Below are 18,902 nucleotides of genomic sequence, written 5' to 3'. Positions count from 1 at the left end.
AGGGAAGCTCCTCAGGCCGCAACAGCAGACACCTCTTGTTGCTTTGTCCATAGTGGACAGTCACCTAACTAAAAACAAGTAGCAAGGTTTTATTTCTAGAAGGTTAGAACTGAAAAGCAGAGAATTATGTTAAACCTGTATAGAACCTGGTTTAGATGACGGAGTACTGTGTACGGTTCTGGTCTCCATTGTACAAGAAGGACATGATGGTATTGGAGGAGGTACAAAAGCTATTTACTAGAATACCAGTCCAGAGAACGTTCACTAGGTTGATCCCGTGTATGAAGGGATTTTCATATGAGGAGAGGTTGAGTATGTTGGGCCTGTACTGACTGGAGTTGAGAAGAATGAGAGGTGACCTTATTGAAACAGGGGGCTTGACAGAGTAGATGCTGAGAGGTTGTTTTCCCTTGTGGGAGAGTCTAGGACCAGAGGGCATAATCTCAGAGTAAAGGGTCGCCCGTTTAAGACAGAAACAAGGAGGAATTTCTTCTTTCACAGGGTAGTGAATCTGTGGAATTCTTTACTGCAGAGGGCTGTAGAGGCTGGGTAGTTAAAATACATTCAAAGCTGAGATGGGCAGATTTTTAATCAGTAAGTGAATCGAGGGTTATGGGGGAAAAGGCAGGAAAGTGGAGTTGAGGATCATCAGGTCAGCCATGATCTAATTGAATGGCGGAGCAGACTCGAGGGCTGAATGGCCTACTCCCCTGCCTTATGGAACAATACCAAACCCAAGCAGTTATGCCAATCAGGAAATGTTGAACAGGCTGGAGCTCTTTTTGCTAGAAAAGGGAAGACTGCAGAATGATCGATAGAGGTCTTTAGATTATGAAAAAGATCGATTAGTTAGACAGTGAAAATTTGTCCACTCACATTGGAGACCAAAAGTAGAGACCCTGGTGAGTAATAAAACTGAGAGGGGATTCAGGAGAAGCATTTCACCCAGAGAGTGGGGAGAACATGCAACTTGCTATTCATGGAGTTTTTGAGGTGAATAGTACAGATGAATTCAAAGAAGAACTAGATAAACACATGAAGGAAGGGACTGCGGCTATATTGATCGGATGATGAGGAGGAGGAGGATTGGAGGCAGCTTGTGCAGCATAAACACAGACATGGGATAAATTTCCAGTTTCCATGCTGTAACTACTTTGTGACTTAACTATCCTCTGTTCAGTGTTTCAGAATCCCTGTACAATGTTTTCCTGCCTTCAGTGGAGATTATGGGGCTACAGCGATACCTTTCATTTTTATCCCTCAGATTACGGAGTTCATCAGGCTCCTCCTCGCTGGCCTGTTTCTCGGTCAGCTTCACGAGATTCTCGATCTTCTGTTGCATAATAGAGATCTGGGTTTCTAGTAAAAGGCAACGAGGAAATCACAAGAAATAGCATTAGGATGTGTCATTGCCTCTAATTCTCAATTAGCTCTGCTGATGCTGGTGACCCTCCCTACGCTTCCATGTGCACTGACCACCCTCATCCAAGGGGTAAGTGAGGTCAGAAAAAAATATACGTCTCATCCGAACAATTACAGCTCACACAATGCAGCCCCCGCTCAGGGTCTCCCGCTCCGGACTCTCACAGCACAGAATTTTTACAGTGAAAAGCGTCCCAGTCAAAGCCTGAGCCAGGTTCACCTGTAACCATTCCCTGCAAGGATGTGTCCATCCCTAACTAGGGCTGGGCAACAAATGCCAGCCTTCCTAGTGATACCCACATACCAAAAATGGGAATATTAAAAAAAAAATGGGCTCTATGATTTTTATCGAGCCATCGGTCTGACTGCCATCCCTGTTGGTGCCAGCACCTGCGCTTTCCATCATCTACACAGGATGGGTGCATCACAGCACCTCCCAACCCTGTGACCTCCATTGCTCAGGAGGACAAGAACGAGGCCATCTTGGGAATAGTCACCTCAAAATTGCTCACCCACATTACATGAAAAAAATGATATACGAAGAAATCAAAACAGTTTCTCATCTGTTACCTTGCTCGGTAACCAGCTTGCGGGCCTCAGTCAGCTCGATCTCCAAGTCGTCACGAAGTGTTCGAGCGTCTGCAAGCTGTTTCTTCATCCGCCGCATCTGGACTAACGGGGTCTGCATGAAGTCCCGCATTGGTGATGTAGGAGAGTTAGACGGTGCAGAACTGCAAAAAAAAAGGATCAAGATAAAAGCTGCCAAACTCTTGCGGACTTTCTCTTTAGGTCTTTTATCTAAATCAACCGTCCTCATTCAGGACCAGCGGATGCTAAGAAAGGAACAGCTCTTGAGAAAAATAAAAGGATGCACACAGTGTGCACAGTCTCCAGCGCTCAGTGAACATGGTTGTGTGAAAGCAAGAGCAAGCTGCCCTTCCCTATACAAGATAGCCAGTATAACATGATAATAACATTTAAAAATGATATCTGTTCCAGTTAGTTGATCGTGTATGACTGCAGAGCAAAACTTGTACTGTGACAATAGCTGAAACATCAGTGCCAACAAGAGGGAAATGCAATAAAATAACAGTCCCGAATGATGGTGGCAGCAAAAGATTAAGGAGTGAATCATATTTAAGACAGACAAATGGTTAATAGACAAAGAGAAACTATTTCTCTCTGGTGGGGCGTCTGCAACAAGGGGACACAATCTTAAAATTAGAGCCAGGCCGTTCAGGGGTGATGTCAGGAAGCACTTCTGCACACAAAGGGGAGAGGAAATCTGGAACTCTCTTTCTTTCTCTCTCTCTCTCTCTCTGCCCACCCACCCCCGCCACAAAAAAACTTTTGGATACTGGCGGTCAATTGAAAATTCCAAAACTGAGATGAATAGATTTTTTGTTATGCAAGAGTATTGAGAGGGTTAGAACCAATGCAAGTACTGTGTATGGAGTTAAGATACAGATCAGCCATGACCTGGTTGAATGGTGGAACAGGCTTGAGGGGCTGAATGTCCCCCTGCCTTGTTCCCATGTACCAGGGGTCTATATTTAATGGACAATTTTCAAATCTGAGCCATTTAGTACAGCGGAACAGTGGCAGGCACAAATTCACTGGGATGATAACGAGTTCTTGTGCTCCTTTGGACAATCTTTAAATGGCAAAAAATCTCCAGCGCCATTACAACTTTTGAGGCACAGTTCTCATCCGAAAATATTAAAAGTGAGGACTCTCTTACTGCATTCAGTGCACCTTAGCAGGTGTGTAGGTAAAATGCTTCCTCTCTCCAGCTGAGTTTTCCAGCATTTTCTGTTTTTTTTCCAGCTTTCTAGTATCCACAGTATTTTACTTTTGTTATTTTACTTACATTTTGCCCTGACATTCAAGTGCAGCTTAACCAGGTGTGGTGGGCCTACTTTGGCCCAAACTAAGCAGAGTGCTTAAGACACAAGACTCCAAGGGCTATATTACGAGGAGCGAGTACAAAAAATAGAGCTGCATTCCACTGAATTTAGAAAGCTAAGGGGTGACTCAATCAAAATTTTCAGGACGTTAAAGGCTGCTAACTCAATCCTTAGCCAGTTGGTGAAAAAAAAAGATACTAATACTTTTACAGAAGGCAACATTACATATGAGTGCCTCCTACTGCCACTGTGTCCCAGCAGTCTCTCTTTCTATGTACTCTAGGTATTTAATTAAACGATGCCCTCTGCCTATGTACCCATACAATATAATTAACATGCTGTTAACAAAGGGAACCGTCAGGTAGATAGAGAGAAACTATTTCCACTGGTTAGGAAGCCTAGGACTAAGGGGACAAAAGATATAGCAGCATCTTTGAAGAGGGAAACAGAGGTAACATTTAAGGTACATGAACTTTTGCCAGAATTGGCATTAAAGGATATGGTGCAACAAAATTGGCTCGACAGTCTACTCCTGTTGTAAAGAGAAACCTTGAAATTGACATTAGTGCAAACGTGTGATGGTTTTTGCTTTAAGTGTGATACGAGTGCTTGTTTTAAAAGGTGGGGGACTGTACACTAATGAGCGGAGAGAGCAAGTCTGGACACCAGAATTATGTCAGGGCACCGACCTGTACACACTGGAGGTCAGGAATTTTGTTTTTTGCCCTCCAGTTTTCCCACAGAATGGTGGCGAGTTAGTCTCATCTGAACTGGCGCCGAATAAACGGGCGACTGGAGACGAGGCTGGAAAGGAAAAAAAGGAAACATTAAACAGCATGGTGGGGCCGAGGTTTCCAAGGTTGCATTACTTGTAACCCTTCGAATATAGAAGATTAGGGGGCAATTTTTAAAAACGTACTCTTTCATGGTATGTGGCAAGGTCACAATCATAGTTTCGTGGTCATCATTACCGAGACTAACTTTTCAGTTCCAGATTATTAGTTTGAATTTAAATTCCACCAGCTGCTGTGGTGGGATTTGAATCTTTCCCCCCCCCCCAAACATTAGCATGGTCCTCTGGATTACTGGTCCAGTGACAATACCACAACATCACCATCTCCTTTCGGGGGTATTGAAGACCCTTGAAGGAATTGATAGCATAGATACAGAGAAATAGAGAGGGAGTCCAGAACAAGGGGGCAGAATCTTAAAATTTGAGCCAGGCCATTCAGGGGTGATGTCAGGAAGCACAAAGGGGAGTGAAAGTTAGGAACTGTCTCCCCCAAAAATCAAAGCTCGGGAGGAGATCAACTGAAAATGTTAAAACTGAGATCGCGAGGTATTTGTTGGGGAAGGGTATTAAGAGTCATAAGAATATAAGAAGTAGGAGCAGGGATGGACAGCACAGCCCATCAAGTCTGCTCTGCCATTCAATATGATCACGGCTGATCTTGAGCTTCAACTCCATTTTCCAGCCCACTCCCCGTATCCCTTAATTCCCTAGGGGGCCCACAGAACTAAGTTAGGTAAATGGAATTAAGAAACAGATCAGACGAACAGACACCTCCTATATTCCTAAAAAGAAAACAAATTATTTCAGAACCAAATTGGGCATGTCTGCTCCTCTCCAGGGGCAGGGAAGCATGGTCAGAAGATGCCTGAATTGAAAGCAAGGTCTTGACTTTGCCCTCCCCATCTCCCAGGATGGTGGAGCCCCTCGATGGCTTTTCCCCCCATGTGCCCAATGCACAGATAAGTCTGAAAATGATTCATACATTCGTTTAACCGTTGGGGGAAAGTTTATTCCCTCCTAAATAAATTTTACAAAATACAAGTTACCTCGACTCCGCAAGAACGTGGCCAAGTTATTATCCAAATAAATTCCTTCTTCGTTGTTGAGAACATAGCGAAGCATTCCCACAAGTTCACCCTGTGAAGGAAAAGGGGGATGGAGTGGAAAGAGTTAATTCCAAGTTTTAAGATCAATAAATAGGACCAAGCGTGCAAAATGCTACAAATCAGGGGCTAGATTTTCCACATTTCTCAGAAAACTTGGCCCTGGATAAAGTTTCAGGAAGCAGAGAGGGGTCTGAATTTGAGAACCAGCAGAATAAAATTAACACACAGCTTTGATGTTGTGTGCTTTGTAATGAATATTTAGGATGAAGTTGTTGCAGCAACAGGAAAATAAATAAGGATTTGTTACGCATTTGTTAAGTGAACATTTCCTGGAGTTACAGCACATTATTTATCCCCAGCTGAATATTCCTTCCAGAGGCACTATCCCTCTGGTTCCACAGGCACCAGCTACTCTACAGCACCTCGATCTTCAGCAGTGCCATGCCCTTGACCTTCTCCCTAGGTCTATAATAATCCCTGAACAAACATCACAGATAGCCTATAAATTTATCTGCCTATCATATTGCTGTTTGTGGAGATTTGAGAAGCTCAAAACCATTCAGGGCAAGAAGTTAGCTTGGTTGGCGTCACTTCACCAGGCCCCTTTCATCACTAGCTGTGGCTGCAGTGCGCACTATCTACAGGATCCATTGCAGCAACTCACCAAGGTCACTTCCCTCCCCTGCAACCTCCACCAATGTCATTGGAATCCAAACATGTTCCATTCAATTGGGTCAACATCCTGAAGTCCAAAACGTGGGAACACCATCACCATATGGACTGCAGTGGTTCAACAAGAAGGTCAGCTACCACCTTCACAGGAACTTGTCAGCGTCGCCCACAGCTCAAAGAAGGGGAGAGGGACAGAGAAAAAGGAGGAACGTTTTGTTGTTTACCTGGGTGTCTATGTCAAGAGATTCAAACTCCCATAGGTTTTGCTTGGCCATGGTGTGGAGATGGAGCAGGAGAACAACCACCTGCAGAAAACACAAAAAGAGACGATGAATAGAAGTCTCGCTTTCTCATCTCACACTCAGCTTGCATACACAGGTCAGGCAACGCAGGTCACATTACTTTGCCAAGTCAACCCCATCCTGTTTCCGGTAACTTGCGAGGGCTTTCAATGCTCTTCAGTGGACAGACTGCGGTGTTCCTGGACAGATTAATGGCACACTATACATGTCCCAGTTTTCACCATATGAGGAACTCCACTGGTACAGCAAACCATTGAGGAAAACGGCAACACTCCCTTACCCAACTCTCCGATCCTAAAGACATGACTCGTTCTGGGGTACCATTTCAGATTCCACAGACCAAGGTTCCGTTCCTCGTTACAAACAGCGAAATGTTGGCAGACTATTTCACCAAGGGGTGCATTGCAACCTGTCCTTACCCAAAGCCTAGAGACTTACTTTCCAGTGAGGGGTTGCTGGGCAACAAGTGGAAGTGAAATCAGTGGTTTAATATTCTTCTCCCTTACCCTAGGGTGACTGTGACAGTGATAGCACCCTTGTTGCTGGCTGACTGCAATCAGGTAATGTAGCAAAGGTAAAGTCAGAGACTAAATCTGAGCCTGCACCATTGCCTTGCTTTCCAGGAATGACAGAGTTGCATGCTGAAGCATCTTTCTGACTCAGGAAGGGAGTTAAAAACAGCCTTTGCTCATGCCCTTCTCATCAAGACCACATATGCACACATGGCCCAGACTGGCTTACCTTCGCCATCTCAAGTTCCACATCCTCTCCCTGCAAGATCTTCTGCCAGGAAATCACACTTCCAGCAGCAGGTTTGTACCTGCACAGGTCTGCAGTTAAGGAAGAGGAATGAGGATGTTACTATTCAGGGATGTGATGCTCAACAGGTTAAAAGGATAATCACCAACATTTCCAGATGCCACTAGCAAAAGAGCTATACGGTATAAAACAATTGACTCTATGTGTCTCGTATAAACATTCCCTCCCCACTGTTAAATTGCAACTTATTCCTCATCTTTGTAGCCCTCCGAGATCTCTGCTCCTCTAATTCTGGCCTCTTGTGCACCCCCGAGTTCTGTTGCTCCATCATCACTGACTTCAGCTTTCTAGTTCCAAAGCTCTGGAATTCCTTCCTTAAACCTCTGTTTCTCCACCTCTTTCCTCTGAGTTGCTTTTTAAAATCTATCAATTTGACTGAGTTTTGATAATTATTTCCAACATCTGATTCACTATCTCGGTGTCAATTTTATTTTTGTCTGGTTATGCTCCTGTGGTTGGAGGAAAGGAATCCCTGACCAAGTCCCATTCACAAGATAATTACAGATGAGAAAGCTTACTCACTCCATCTCAATTCAGTGATTCAGAACAACCCTTACACTCCTCCACTGCAGCATCGAATCCTCTTCATAAATGATTCCCGGGATTTCACCTGTACCATTTTATCTGAAGTTTATTTCATGTGTTGAGCAATTTTCAAGAATCATTTTCCCTTATGGTCTTAAAACTCACTAGTTTGAATGGTGTCTACTTGCAAAAAAAAAAATTCAGGTTCATTTTTCCTATTCCCTTAACTAGCATGCACACTTTGACAAGGATTATACCCATCAGGAAAAGCTGAACAGCTGTGGCTTTTTACCCTACAAAAGGGGGCTTAGCAGTGAAACCGATAAGTGGTCTTCAAAATTATGAAAAGGTTTTAATAGGGTAGATGTAAAGGAGATGCTTCCACTTATGGGAGACCCCAAAACTTGGGACAAAGGATATGATAGTCACTAATAAATCCAGAGAAATTTCTTTACAGAGTGGTGAGAATGTGAAACTTGGTGACATAAACTGCTTCGGGGCAGGAGGAAAGAGCAGGATGGGCAGGGATTGAGAGCAACAGGAAGGAAGGGACAAGGATAATATTACATTATATAAGGCCTTATCTGGAGTACTGTGCCCAGTTCTGGGCGCCATACTTGAGGAAGGACGTGAAGGCATTGGTGAGAGTACAGAGGAGATTCACAAGAATGATTCCAGGGATAAAGAACTGCAGCTATGAGCATAGATTGGAGAGGTTGGGACTGTCTTCCTTGGAGAAAAGGAGGTTTGATAGAGGTATCCATGATCCTGAGGGGTATGGGCAGGGTAAGTAGTGAGAAACTGTTCCCACTCAAGAGAGCATCAAGAACTAGAGGGCACAGATTCAAAATAATTGACAGAAGTAAAAGTGATGTGAGGAAAAATGTTTTCACCTAGAGGGTGGTTGGAGTCTGGAACTAACTTCCTGAGGGGGTGATGGAGGCAGGTTCGATCGAGGTATTCAAAAGGAAATTGGATTGCTCTCTGAAAAGAAAGAATGTGCAAAGAATAAGACAGGGGAGAGGAACTAGGTAGAATGATCTTTCGGAGAGCCTGTGCAGCCTCGGTAGGCTGAATATCCTCCTTCTGCAATGTAAAGATACTGTGATTCTATATACCTTAAACAATTCCACGTTCTTAAGAGGCTGGGGGGCAGTCACCTGGGGTGTGTTCTTTCACATGAATCAGTTAGAGCTGCTACTTTTCAGACGGTAGAATTTTTTTAATATTTGTGTTCTCAGGATTTAGGCATCTTTGGCGAGGCCAGCATTAATTGCCCATCCACAGCTACCCCGATGTGGTGGTGGGTCTTCGTGTAAATTGGATACTAATTGTTATAATTGTATGCAGGTGATGGGCAATAACTGGTGATTCATGAGTGCTCATATATATAGGAGCACAGTGAAATAGTGTTTGTTGGGTTTGGAGATGCGTGCTTGCAATGCGTGTCTCTGTAAAAATCTTGTAATTGTGCAAAGATTAGGCTCTGGTTCTATCCTTCGCCACCTGGCCATCTAGAATAGAACACTTCATGAACTGCAGGTAAATGTTTGATACAACCGAGTGGCTTTCTAGGCTACTTCAAGATGGCAGTTAAGAATTAACCATGCTGATGTGAGACTGGAATCACATAGAAGCCAGACTGGGTTAAGAATGGCCATTTCCTTCCCCCAGGGGACAATAGTGAACCTGGGTTTCGGATAACAATCGAACGCGTTCATGGTTAAGACCACAGTCAGATAAACAATGATCTTACTCAAAGGCAGAGCAGGTTTAAGGGGCTGAATGGCCTACTCCTATTTCTTATAATCTTGAGATCACATTCTCTGGATTACTACTGCAGTAACATTAAGCACAACATGACCATACCCACTTGCAGAAATCGCTGCGAGTCTCAGCTTCTGAAACAACAAGCCTCAAAGATATAACTACCTCGATCATCTTTTTAGAGGAGCTCTTACCTGGCTGACTCTTCTGGACTTCAGAACCTATAAATACAGAACAAAATTATTAGTAGTTCGAGCGGAACTTCATGCAGGTCTTTTAAAAACAAAAAGGTAAAAGATGTCTTCCTACTGAGTGACTGTAGTGCACACAATCTCTCTGGGCAAAAGGATATAGCAAAAGTAAAACATGTAGCAGTAATTCCATGCAATGCAGCACCAAGATCAGAAGCCCAGCTCTGCTCATTAAACATTACACTGTCTTAGGAAGCAGCATGCTGCTCCTCCAGTGTCTAACAGGCAACAACACTCTGGAACAGAGCCCAACAGACCAGCAAGATCCCAGGTTTGATCCCCAGCCTGCTCCAAGTAATCAGATCTCAGCCTGGTCCATGCAATTGTGTCATTACAAATGAGCTTCATGCCCCAATTTCTGGTCACTATCCACTATACCAGCTCCTCCCTCCACTGGTTGAAGTGTGCGTGAATGGTAAGAATGGACTCGACTGTGAAGCCCTCTACTGGCACTCACCCTTCACAAAGGACAGGCATTTGGATAAGTTAGTGGTGGGGCAGTATTTCATTAAGGCACGGTGACTACTGGGTAGGGTAAAAGCAGAAATAGTCCAGGTGGTGATTCCACTCCAAATCCTTGTTCTCCCATTTCAGCAACAAAATACAAATCAGTAAGAACAAACAATCACGTGTTGATACAGAACTTGAATACTGCCGATAAAAGAAATATGTTATTGAAGCTTTTTGTCTTGTACTTATCAGGACATCGATGACATTCTTGCTTTGCTCCTGATGAGTGCAAGATGAGAAGCTTTGGCAACATCTCTCTTTTCAGCAATAAGAAAGAACAACTGGTTGTCACAGCTTTCCAAAGTTAAAATGCCCCAAGGAGGTTTCCTTACTTTTCATCAGTTCTCCTCTCATCAGTAACATGACCATCGCCTCTCCCCGCTCCTATTCCTAATGCACTATTGTGTAGTGGGCGCTGCGTCACGTCATGTGGACCCTTACAGCCTGTCGTGCCTGTGCCCGCTCTGTGGAAGAGCTTTTTAATTTGCCCTGCTCCCGTGGCCCTGAAATGCTCTACTGCAAATTCAAGGGCACAAATATGAGGAGGAAAACATGCAGACAGAAATGGCAGCAGACCTAATCTTTCAAGAGTCATTTTTCTCATTGTAAAGAACAGGGGGAATAACTACTGGCAGGTGAGCAAGTTTCCATTGGGCATTGAGCACGAATTTTAGCCAAGTCAGTTGATTGTGAACCAAGTGCGTAGGTGGGAATGGGTTAATTCAGCATTAACCAGAGCATCAAGCCCAGTACCTTCAACTCCCTGTGTTTCTGTTCAATACCGTCTTTACCATCTGAGCCACTAGGGAGAGGCACATCACACTTCCTAAAGTATTTAATTTTATTGTAATAAAATTTAATTGGAAAAAGGTCAAAAAAACATAATTCAAAGGGAAGTTCTTTGGGGTACAAAAATAATTATGGAGGCATGCGGTCAAGAGCTAAACAACTTCAAGCTAAGTGCCAAAACAATTTTTTGCATCAAGTTCTTCCATGCTTACATTCTAAAAAGTTGCAGATAAATTGAAATCTCTCCTCAATGGATTGCTCTTCAATTAGCTGTGAGGCGTTTTCCTTTCCAGTTCTGTAATAAGAAATGTGTTAATTATTAAAAAGTTGTTTTTAAATATATAAAATGACCCCATCTGCACAGCCACTTCTAGATAAATGTAGATACAGCTACACTGCCATAGAACCACCTTTTCCTCTTCACTTTCCTTCTTTGCTAAAAGAATGAACTTGCATTAATATAGCACCTTACAGCCAGTGAAGTGTAGTCATTGTTGTAATGTAGTAAATGCGGAAGCCAATTTATGCACAGCAAGATCCAAAAAAAGTGATAATTGACCGCAGAATCTGTATTTTTGTTAAGTGAATTTGGTTCAAGGATAAATACTAGCCCAGGATACTGAGGAGAACATCCCTGCGCTTTTTTAAAACATCCAACAGTATGGTTTAACATCTCATCTGAAAGATGACAGCCTCTGCCAGTGCAACACTGGGAGTGTCAGCCTAGAATCTGTACTTGGGTCCCTCTGGAGTGAGATGTGAACCCAGGCCCTTCTGACTCATAGATGTGAGTGCTGCCCACTGAGCCTCAGCTGACACTGAAAGGTGTTGGTCCATTGTTGGTGCAGTCCTCTGACTGCTTTGGTACCTTATCCAAATCATTTTTTTTTTGGTGTCACTCCTGTAAGGTGCCTTGGAATGTTTTACTACGTTAAAGGCACTATTTAAACACAAGATGTTGTTGCGCCTTCCCCAGCTGACCATGAACCTGGGCTTAATCATTCAACATCATCAAACATATGACTGCAAAAAAAAACTCTACCACCACTTAAAAATTCCTGAATGCAGTCAAGTTACTCACATCCTGCACACCATTTTGATGAAGATGACACCATCATGGAGACTCGACAGACTTTCTATTTCTTCCGACAATTTAAGACTGTTAACCTGTGGGCAGAAGAAAGCAAAAAAATAAAAATTAAATAAACACCAACTTATAACTTGATATCAGTCAGCAAGTTATTGTTCTGAATTTGCCAGGACCATCTCCAACCTGAACACAGGTTGAGGAAATAAAATCTTGTTTCCTCCTCCTTTTAAAGCTTAGAACATTTGTTACCTGAATTTCCCTCCCTGGTGTCTTTCCTAAAGACAAAATGTTATACCTTTGTTCAAAAAAAAGGGTATAAAGATAAGTCCAGCAACAATAGGCCAGTCGGTTTAACTTTGGTGGTGTGGAAACTTCTAGAAACAATAATTCAGAACAAAATTAATAGTTGCGTGGATAAGTGCGGGTTAATTAAGGAAAGCCAGCATGAACTTCTTAAGGGTAGATCTTGTTTAACTAACATGCTAGAGTTTTTGGAAGAGGTAACACAGGGTTGATGAGGGTAATGCTATTGATGTGGTATACATGGACTTCCAAAAGGCATTTTATAAAGTGTTGCACAACAGAATTATGAGCAAAGTTATAGCTCATGGAATAAAAGGGGCAGTAGCAACATGGATACAGGCTGACAGAGTGGCTAATAAAGCATATGGTATCCACAAGAGCAAGGAGGTTATGTGATCTTGCATAAAACACTAGTTCGGCCTCAGCTGGAGTATCGTGTCCAGTTTTAGGCACCGCACTTTAGGAAGGGTGCGAAGGCATTGGAGAGGGTACAGAAAAGATGGTCCCAGGGATGAGGAACTTCAGTTATGCAGATAGACTGAAGAAGCTAGGATTACTTTCCTGGAGAAAAGAAGACTGAGAGGAGATTTGACAGAGGTATGCAAAATCATGAGCGGTCTGGACAGAGCAGATAGGGAGAAACCGTTCCTCCTGGTGGAAGGATCGAGAATGAGGGGGCACAGATTTAAAGTAATTGGCAAAAGAAGCAAAAGTGATATGAGGGAAAAAAACCATGCACTGCGTGAAAAAGCTCTGCCTGAGCATGGTGGAGGCAGGTTCAATTGAAGCATTCAAGAGGGAATTAGGCTGTTAGCTGAAAAAGAAGAATGTGCAGGATTATGGCACAAAAGGAGTTGTTTGTTCGGAGAGCTGGTGCAGACATATTGGGCTGAGTGGCTTCCTTCACTGCAAAAAAAATTCCGTGAATTAACTCGCGAATATTTGTATAATGTTTCCATGCATTTAAGAACAGCAGGTCTACAATTTCAATGTCATACTAGAGAGGAAACGTCCAAAACAATCTTTCAAAGCTTCATACTGGTGCCTAAAGTCAACAGGCATGTCACAATTTGCAAACACCCTGGCCAAACAATCACTGAACCCTGAATAATCTGGAGTGTCATCCACTTAACGCTCAAGGCTTTTTGATCTTGTCACAGATTTCCCCTGCTACCAGGGAAATTTGCATGTTACAATGTGCAACACATCTTCAAACAAAGGGTGGCAGAAATGTGGAACACTCCCACAAAAAGCAGGTGCCAGCTCAATTAATTATTGCAAAATTGAGATAGATAGGTCTTTCCTAGCCAAGTGCATTGAGGGATTATGGAACAAGGCAGGTGGATAGAGTTACAATAATGATCAGCCACGATCTCACTGACTGTTGGAAAATACTCAAGGGGCTGAATGACCTTCTCCTGTTCCTTCATAAATCAGCCTATGACCAGTACAGGAGGTCCACTAGTGAATCTTTAATGTTACCAGTGCCTTCCTGGGCTGGATTCAAAATTGGTTTAAGGTAAAAGTTTAGGATTAACCCACTTGCCGGGGGGGGCGCAGCGCATGCAGGGGGCATAGTGGTATTGTCACTGACCCAGGGTAATGCTCTGGGGACCCAAGTTCGAATCCCACCATGGCAGATTGTGGAATCTGAGTACAATAAAAATCTGGAAGTCTAATGATGACCATGAAACCATTGTTAATTGCTGTAACGTCCTTTAGGGAAGGGTAATCGGCCATCCTGACCTAGTATGGCCTACGTGACACAGAGTACTGAGGGAGGCAAGGGAGGAGATTGCTGGGGCCTTGACAGAAATCTTTGTATCCTCACTGGCTACGGGTGAGGTCCCAGAGGACTGGAGAATGGCCAATGTTGTTCCATTGTTTAAGAAGGGTAGCAGGGAGAATCCAGGAAATTACAGGCCGGTGAGCCTTACGTGAGTGGTAGGGAAATTATTGGAGAAGATTCTTTGTGACAGGATTTACTACCATTTGGAAGCAAATGGGCATATTAGTGAGAGGCAACATGGTTTTCTGGAGAGGAGGTCGTGTCTCAGTAACTTGATCGATTTTTTCGAGGAAGTGACAAAGATGATCGACGATGGAAGGGCAGTGGATGTTATATACATGGATTTCAGTAAGACCTTTGACAAGGTCCCTCATGGCAGACTGGTACAGAAGGTAAAGTCACACGGGATCAGAGGTGAGCTGGCAAGATGGATACAGAATTGGCTTGGTCATAGAAGACAGAGGGTAGCAGTGGAAAGGTGCTTTTCTGAATGGAGAGCTGGGATTAGTGGAGTTCTGCAGGGATCAGTGCTGGAACCTTTGCTGTTTGTAGTATACATAAATGATTTGGAGGAAAATGTAACTGGGCTAATTAGTAAGTTTGCAGATGACACTAAGATTGGAGGAGTTGCAGATCGTGAAGAGGATTGTCAAAGGATACAACAGGATATAGATCGGTTGGAGACTTGGGCGGAGAAATGGCAGATGGAGTTTAATCCGGTCAAATGCGAGGTAATGCATTTTGGAAGGTTTAATACAGGCAGGAATTATACAGTAAGTGGCAGAACCCTTAAGTGCATTGACGGACAGAGGGATCTGGGTGTACAGGTCCACAGGTCACTGAAAGTGGCAACGCAGGTGGATAAGGTAGTCAGGAAGGCATATGGCATGTTTGCCTTCATTGGCAGGGGTATTGAGTATAAAAGCTGAGAAGTCATGCTGCAGCTGTATAGAACCTTGGTTAGGCCACACTTGGAATATTGCGTGCAATTCTGGTCACCACATTACCAGAAGGATATGGAGGCGAATTTTTGCTCGAGGCTATCTCTGCCAATTTGATTTCCTCAATCTACATGAAGCTTAAAGTCACCCATGATTACAGTACTGCATTTTTTACATGTCCTCATATCTCTGATTTATTCTGTCCTACAGTAGCACCACTGTTAGGGAGCCTATAGACTACTCCAACCAGTGTCTTCTTCCCCATGTTACCTCTTCCCTCCACCCATATGGATTCTACATCTTCCGATCCAAGATAATTTCTTGCTATCGTACTTATTCCATCTCATATTAACAAAGCTACCCCACCACCTTTCCTTCCTGCCTGTCTTTTGAAAAGTCATATACCCCTGAATATTTAATTCCCAGCGTTGATCTCCTTGTAACCATGTTTCCGTAACGGCTATAAGATCATAGTCATTAACCTCTATTTGTGCCGTTAATTCATTTATTTTGTTCCGAATACTACTGCATTTAAGTGAAGAGCCATTAATTTTGTCTTTTTACCATTGTTTTTCCCCCTTTGACCCTATATGATGCTGTATTTTTTGTAATGTTTGTACACTCTGTCCCTTCCTGTCACACTCTGGGTATCATTACCTAAATAGCTGCCCTGCAAGGCTGCCGAATCCTTTTGCATTGTAAGTTTACGTATCCCCTCTCCATTTAGTTTAAAGCCCTCTCTACAGTCCTAGTTATTTAATTCGCCAGGATGCTGGTCCCAGCAAGGTTCAAGTGAAGCCCGCCCCACAAGAGCAGCTCCCTTCTACCCCAGTACTGGTGCCAGTGCCCCATGAACTGAAACCCATTCCTCCCACACCAATCTTTGAGCCATGCATATAACTCCTTGACTTTATTTACTCTATATCAGTTTGCCTGTGGATCAGGTAGTAATCCTAAGATTATTACCTTGGAGGCTCCGCTTTTTAATTTAGCTCCTAACTGTTCAAATTCTTTCAGCAGAACCTCCTCTCTAGTCCTATCAATGTCATTGGTACCAACATGGACAATGACATCTGGATCCCTCCCCTCCCACTCCAAGTTCCTCTCCAGCCCTACGGAGATGTCCTTAAACTGGGCAAGCAACACAGCCTTCAGGACTCATGTTCACAGCCGCAGAGAACAGGATCTATCCCCCTAATTATACTGTCCCCTACCACAACTACATTCCTATTTACTCCCCCAACTTGAATGGCTCCCTATACCACGGTGCCATGGTCAGTTCGCTCATCCTTCCTGCAGTACCCGCTCTCACCCACACAGCTTACAAGAACCTCGTAACTGCTGGACAGTTGCAGGGGCTGAGGTTCCTCGAACGCTACCCCCGGGTCCACATACCTGCCTCACCTGCAGTCACACCCTCCTGGTCCTGATCACAGACCAAATATGAATTACCTAATCTGAGGGGTGTGACTGCCTCCTAAAGCAAAGTGTCCAGGTAACTTTCCCCCTCCCTGATATGGCGCAATATCTGTAGCTCAAACTCCAGCTCCTTAACTTGGATTGGAAGTTTCTCGAGCTGCAAACACTTACTACAGTTGTGTTCACTCCCGCGTGCTGCAGCAGCAACACATCACCCATCCTGCCATCACTATCATATTTTAATTTATTAATTAATTACTCTGGTACCCCTGCTCTTTACACTTTATTGTAATTAATTATTTTACACCAGTATCGATCTTATATTTAACAAGCTATTTTTAAGAAAGAGAGAAAAAAAGACTAGAGACCTAAACACAAACTGAAGACCTTACTTTTACTTTAAAGACTAGGAATACTCACCAATCCTACTCACCAATCCGTTGCTTTCCTTGCACTCGCATCACGTTGTGGTTCGTGACGTCGCTCTGCCGCTGGTCTCGCATGAAGTCTCCGCTCTTTTTAAAAAAAAAAATGCTGGAGCAGCCAGCTGACTTGGCCTAGCCAGCGACACCCATATCCCGTGAAAGAATTAAAAAAAAACTCCCCCACATTTTGCAGTTTCGCAACAAAAGTGTTGGCTGCGTCACCATGGACATTTCTTTAAACCAATTCAACTAATTGCCCAGAGTGCAGGTATCATAATACTTCAAGAAGAGATCCAAAGTGCTAAGAGTGGTGATGCAGTTAATTGTTATCACCAACAATTCACATTACATTCTGCAATACAAAGAGTTCAAGTTTGTGCACTGTGCTCCTGGTCAACTGTCCTTGCAGGCAGAACAGTTAAGGTCATCACAGCAATTAATCACATAAAAAAAAAATTCTCATGTCCCCACCATCAAGCACCTAACCTTGAATTTTCTGCCAATTATCTTCGATCTGTGTTCTCTGATTATTGATCCTCCTGCCACTGTAACAGTTTGTCCTTATTTACTTTACCAAAACCACTCAGCTTAGTAGAACCCCTCTATTAAATCTCCCCTTAACCTTCTTTGCTCCAAGGAAGACAATCCCATCTTCTCCAGTCTCTCCACATAACTGAAGTCCCTCATCCCTGGAACCATTCTAATAAATCTGTTCTGCAGCCTCACCAAGGCCTTGATATCTTTCCCAAGGAGTGTAGTGCCCAGAATTGGTCTCAATATTCCAGGCTGGGGCCTAACCAGTAACAAGACTGGACTTTGTGACCATGGATTGGCCCAACCATCTTCAGCTGCTTCATCAATGACCTTCCTTCCATCATAAGGTCAGAAGTGGGGATGATGTTCAGCACCATTCGCGATTCCTCAGATACTAAAGCAGTTCATGTCCAAATGCAGCAAAACCTGGGCAACATCCAGGCTTGGACTGACAAGTGGCAAGTAACATTCGCGCCACACAAGTGTCAGGCAATGAACATCTCCAACAAGAGAGAATCTAACCATCAACCCTTGACATTCAATGGCATTACCATCACTGAATCCCCGACTATCAACATCCTGGAGTTACCATTGACCAGAAACTGAACTGGACTAGCCATATAAATACTGTGGCTACAAGAGCAGGTCAGAGGCTGGGAATCGTGCGATGAGTAACTCACCTCCTGACTCCTCAAAACCTGTCCACCATCTATAAGGCACAAGTCAGAAGTGTGATGGAATACTCCCCACTTGCCTGGATGAGTGCAGCTCCCACAACACTACCATCCAGAACAAAGCAGACCGCTTGACTGGCACATCCACAAACGTTCACTCCCTCCACCACTGAGGCACAATAGCAGCATTGCAAGATGCATTGCAGGAATTCATCAAGGCTCCTTCGACAGCACCTTCCAAACCACAGCCACTCTAGAAGGACAAGGGCAGCAGACAGATGGGAACAGTATCACCTGGAAGTTCCCCTCCAAGTCACTTACCATCCTGACTTCGAAATATATCACCATTCCTTCACTGTCTCTGGGTCAAAATCCTGGAACTCCCTCCTCAACAGCACTGTGGGTGTACATACACCACATGGACTGCAGCGGTTCAAGAAGGCAGCTCACCACCACCTTCTCAAGGGCAATTAAGGATGGGCAATAAAATGCTGACTCAGCCAGCAAAGCCCACTTCCCATGAATGAATAAATAAAAGTCCCCTTTACTGAGATATATTACACTGGGCCTAGCCCAATCCAGATAACAGGTGTTCCACTGATCTAGTGTCAACGTAAATGTGACACTCAAGAAATTTGGGATATTAAAAAACTGAGTTTTCAACATATTGAATCAATATAGGTAAATGTGAGGTAGAATATCCCTGGAGGAAAAATAAGGAGCCCACATAATCCTTGTAAGACAAGAGTCTAAAATGGGTAGAAGATCAGTGGAATCTGGGAGTATAAATTAACAAATTACTACTTTAGTGATGCAGGTTATAAAGCTAAAAGAAAATGCAAACAAAAGTACTGGGGCTTATTT

The 18,902-nt window shown here is 43.6% G+C and overlaps 1 protein-coding gene across 2 annotated transcripts in view; it reads right to left on the bottom strand.

Moving 5' to 3' along the window:
- Positions 1-18,902, bottom strand: part of numa1 (nuclear mitotic apparatus protein 1) — a 90,501-nt gene that overhangs the window by 44,090 nt on the left and 27,509 nt on the right. For both annotated transcript variants that reach the window (XM_041198630.1, XM_041198629.1), the window contains exons 3-11: positions 11,945-12,030; positions 11,076-11,158; positions 9,508-9,534; positions 6,944-7,032; positions 6,125-6,205; positions 5,169-5,259; positions 4,019-4,133; positions 1,993-2,153; positions 1,245-1,359 (exon numbers count right to left, since the gene is read on the bottom strand). In XM_041198630.1, the coding sequence (XP_041054564.1) occupies positions 1,245-1,359; positions 1,993-2,153; positions 4,019-4,133; positions 5,169-5,259; positions 6,125-6,205; positions 6,944-7,032; positions 9,508-9,534; positions 11,076-11,158; positions 11,945-12,030 (848 nt within the window). The remainder of the gene's footprint in view (positions 1-1,244; positions 1,360-1,992; positions 2,154-4,018; positions 4,134-5,168; positions 5,260-6,124; positions 6,206-6,943; positions 7,033-9,507; positions 9,535-11,075; positions 11,159-11,944; positions 12,031-18,902) is intronic.

Source organism: Carcharodon carcharias, chromosome 11, assembly GCF_017639515.1.
Source record: "Carcharodon carcharias isolate sCarCar2 chromosome 11, sCarCar2.pri, whole genome shotgun sequence".
Taxonomy (NCBI): domain Eukaryota; kingdom Metazoa; phylum Chordata; class Chondrichthyes; order Lamniformes; family Lamnidae; genus Carcharodon; species Carcharodon carcharias.
This window is presented reverse-complemented; position numbering and strand designations above follow the sequence as displayed.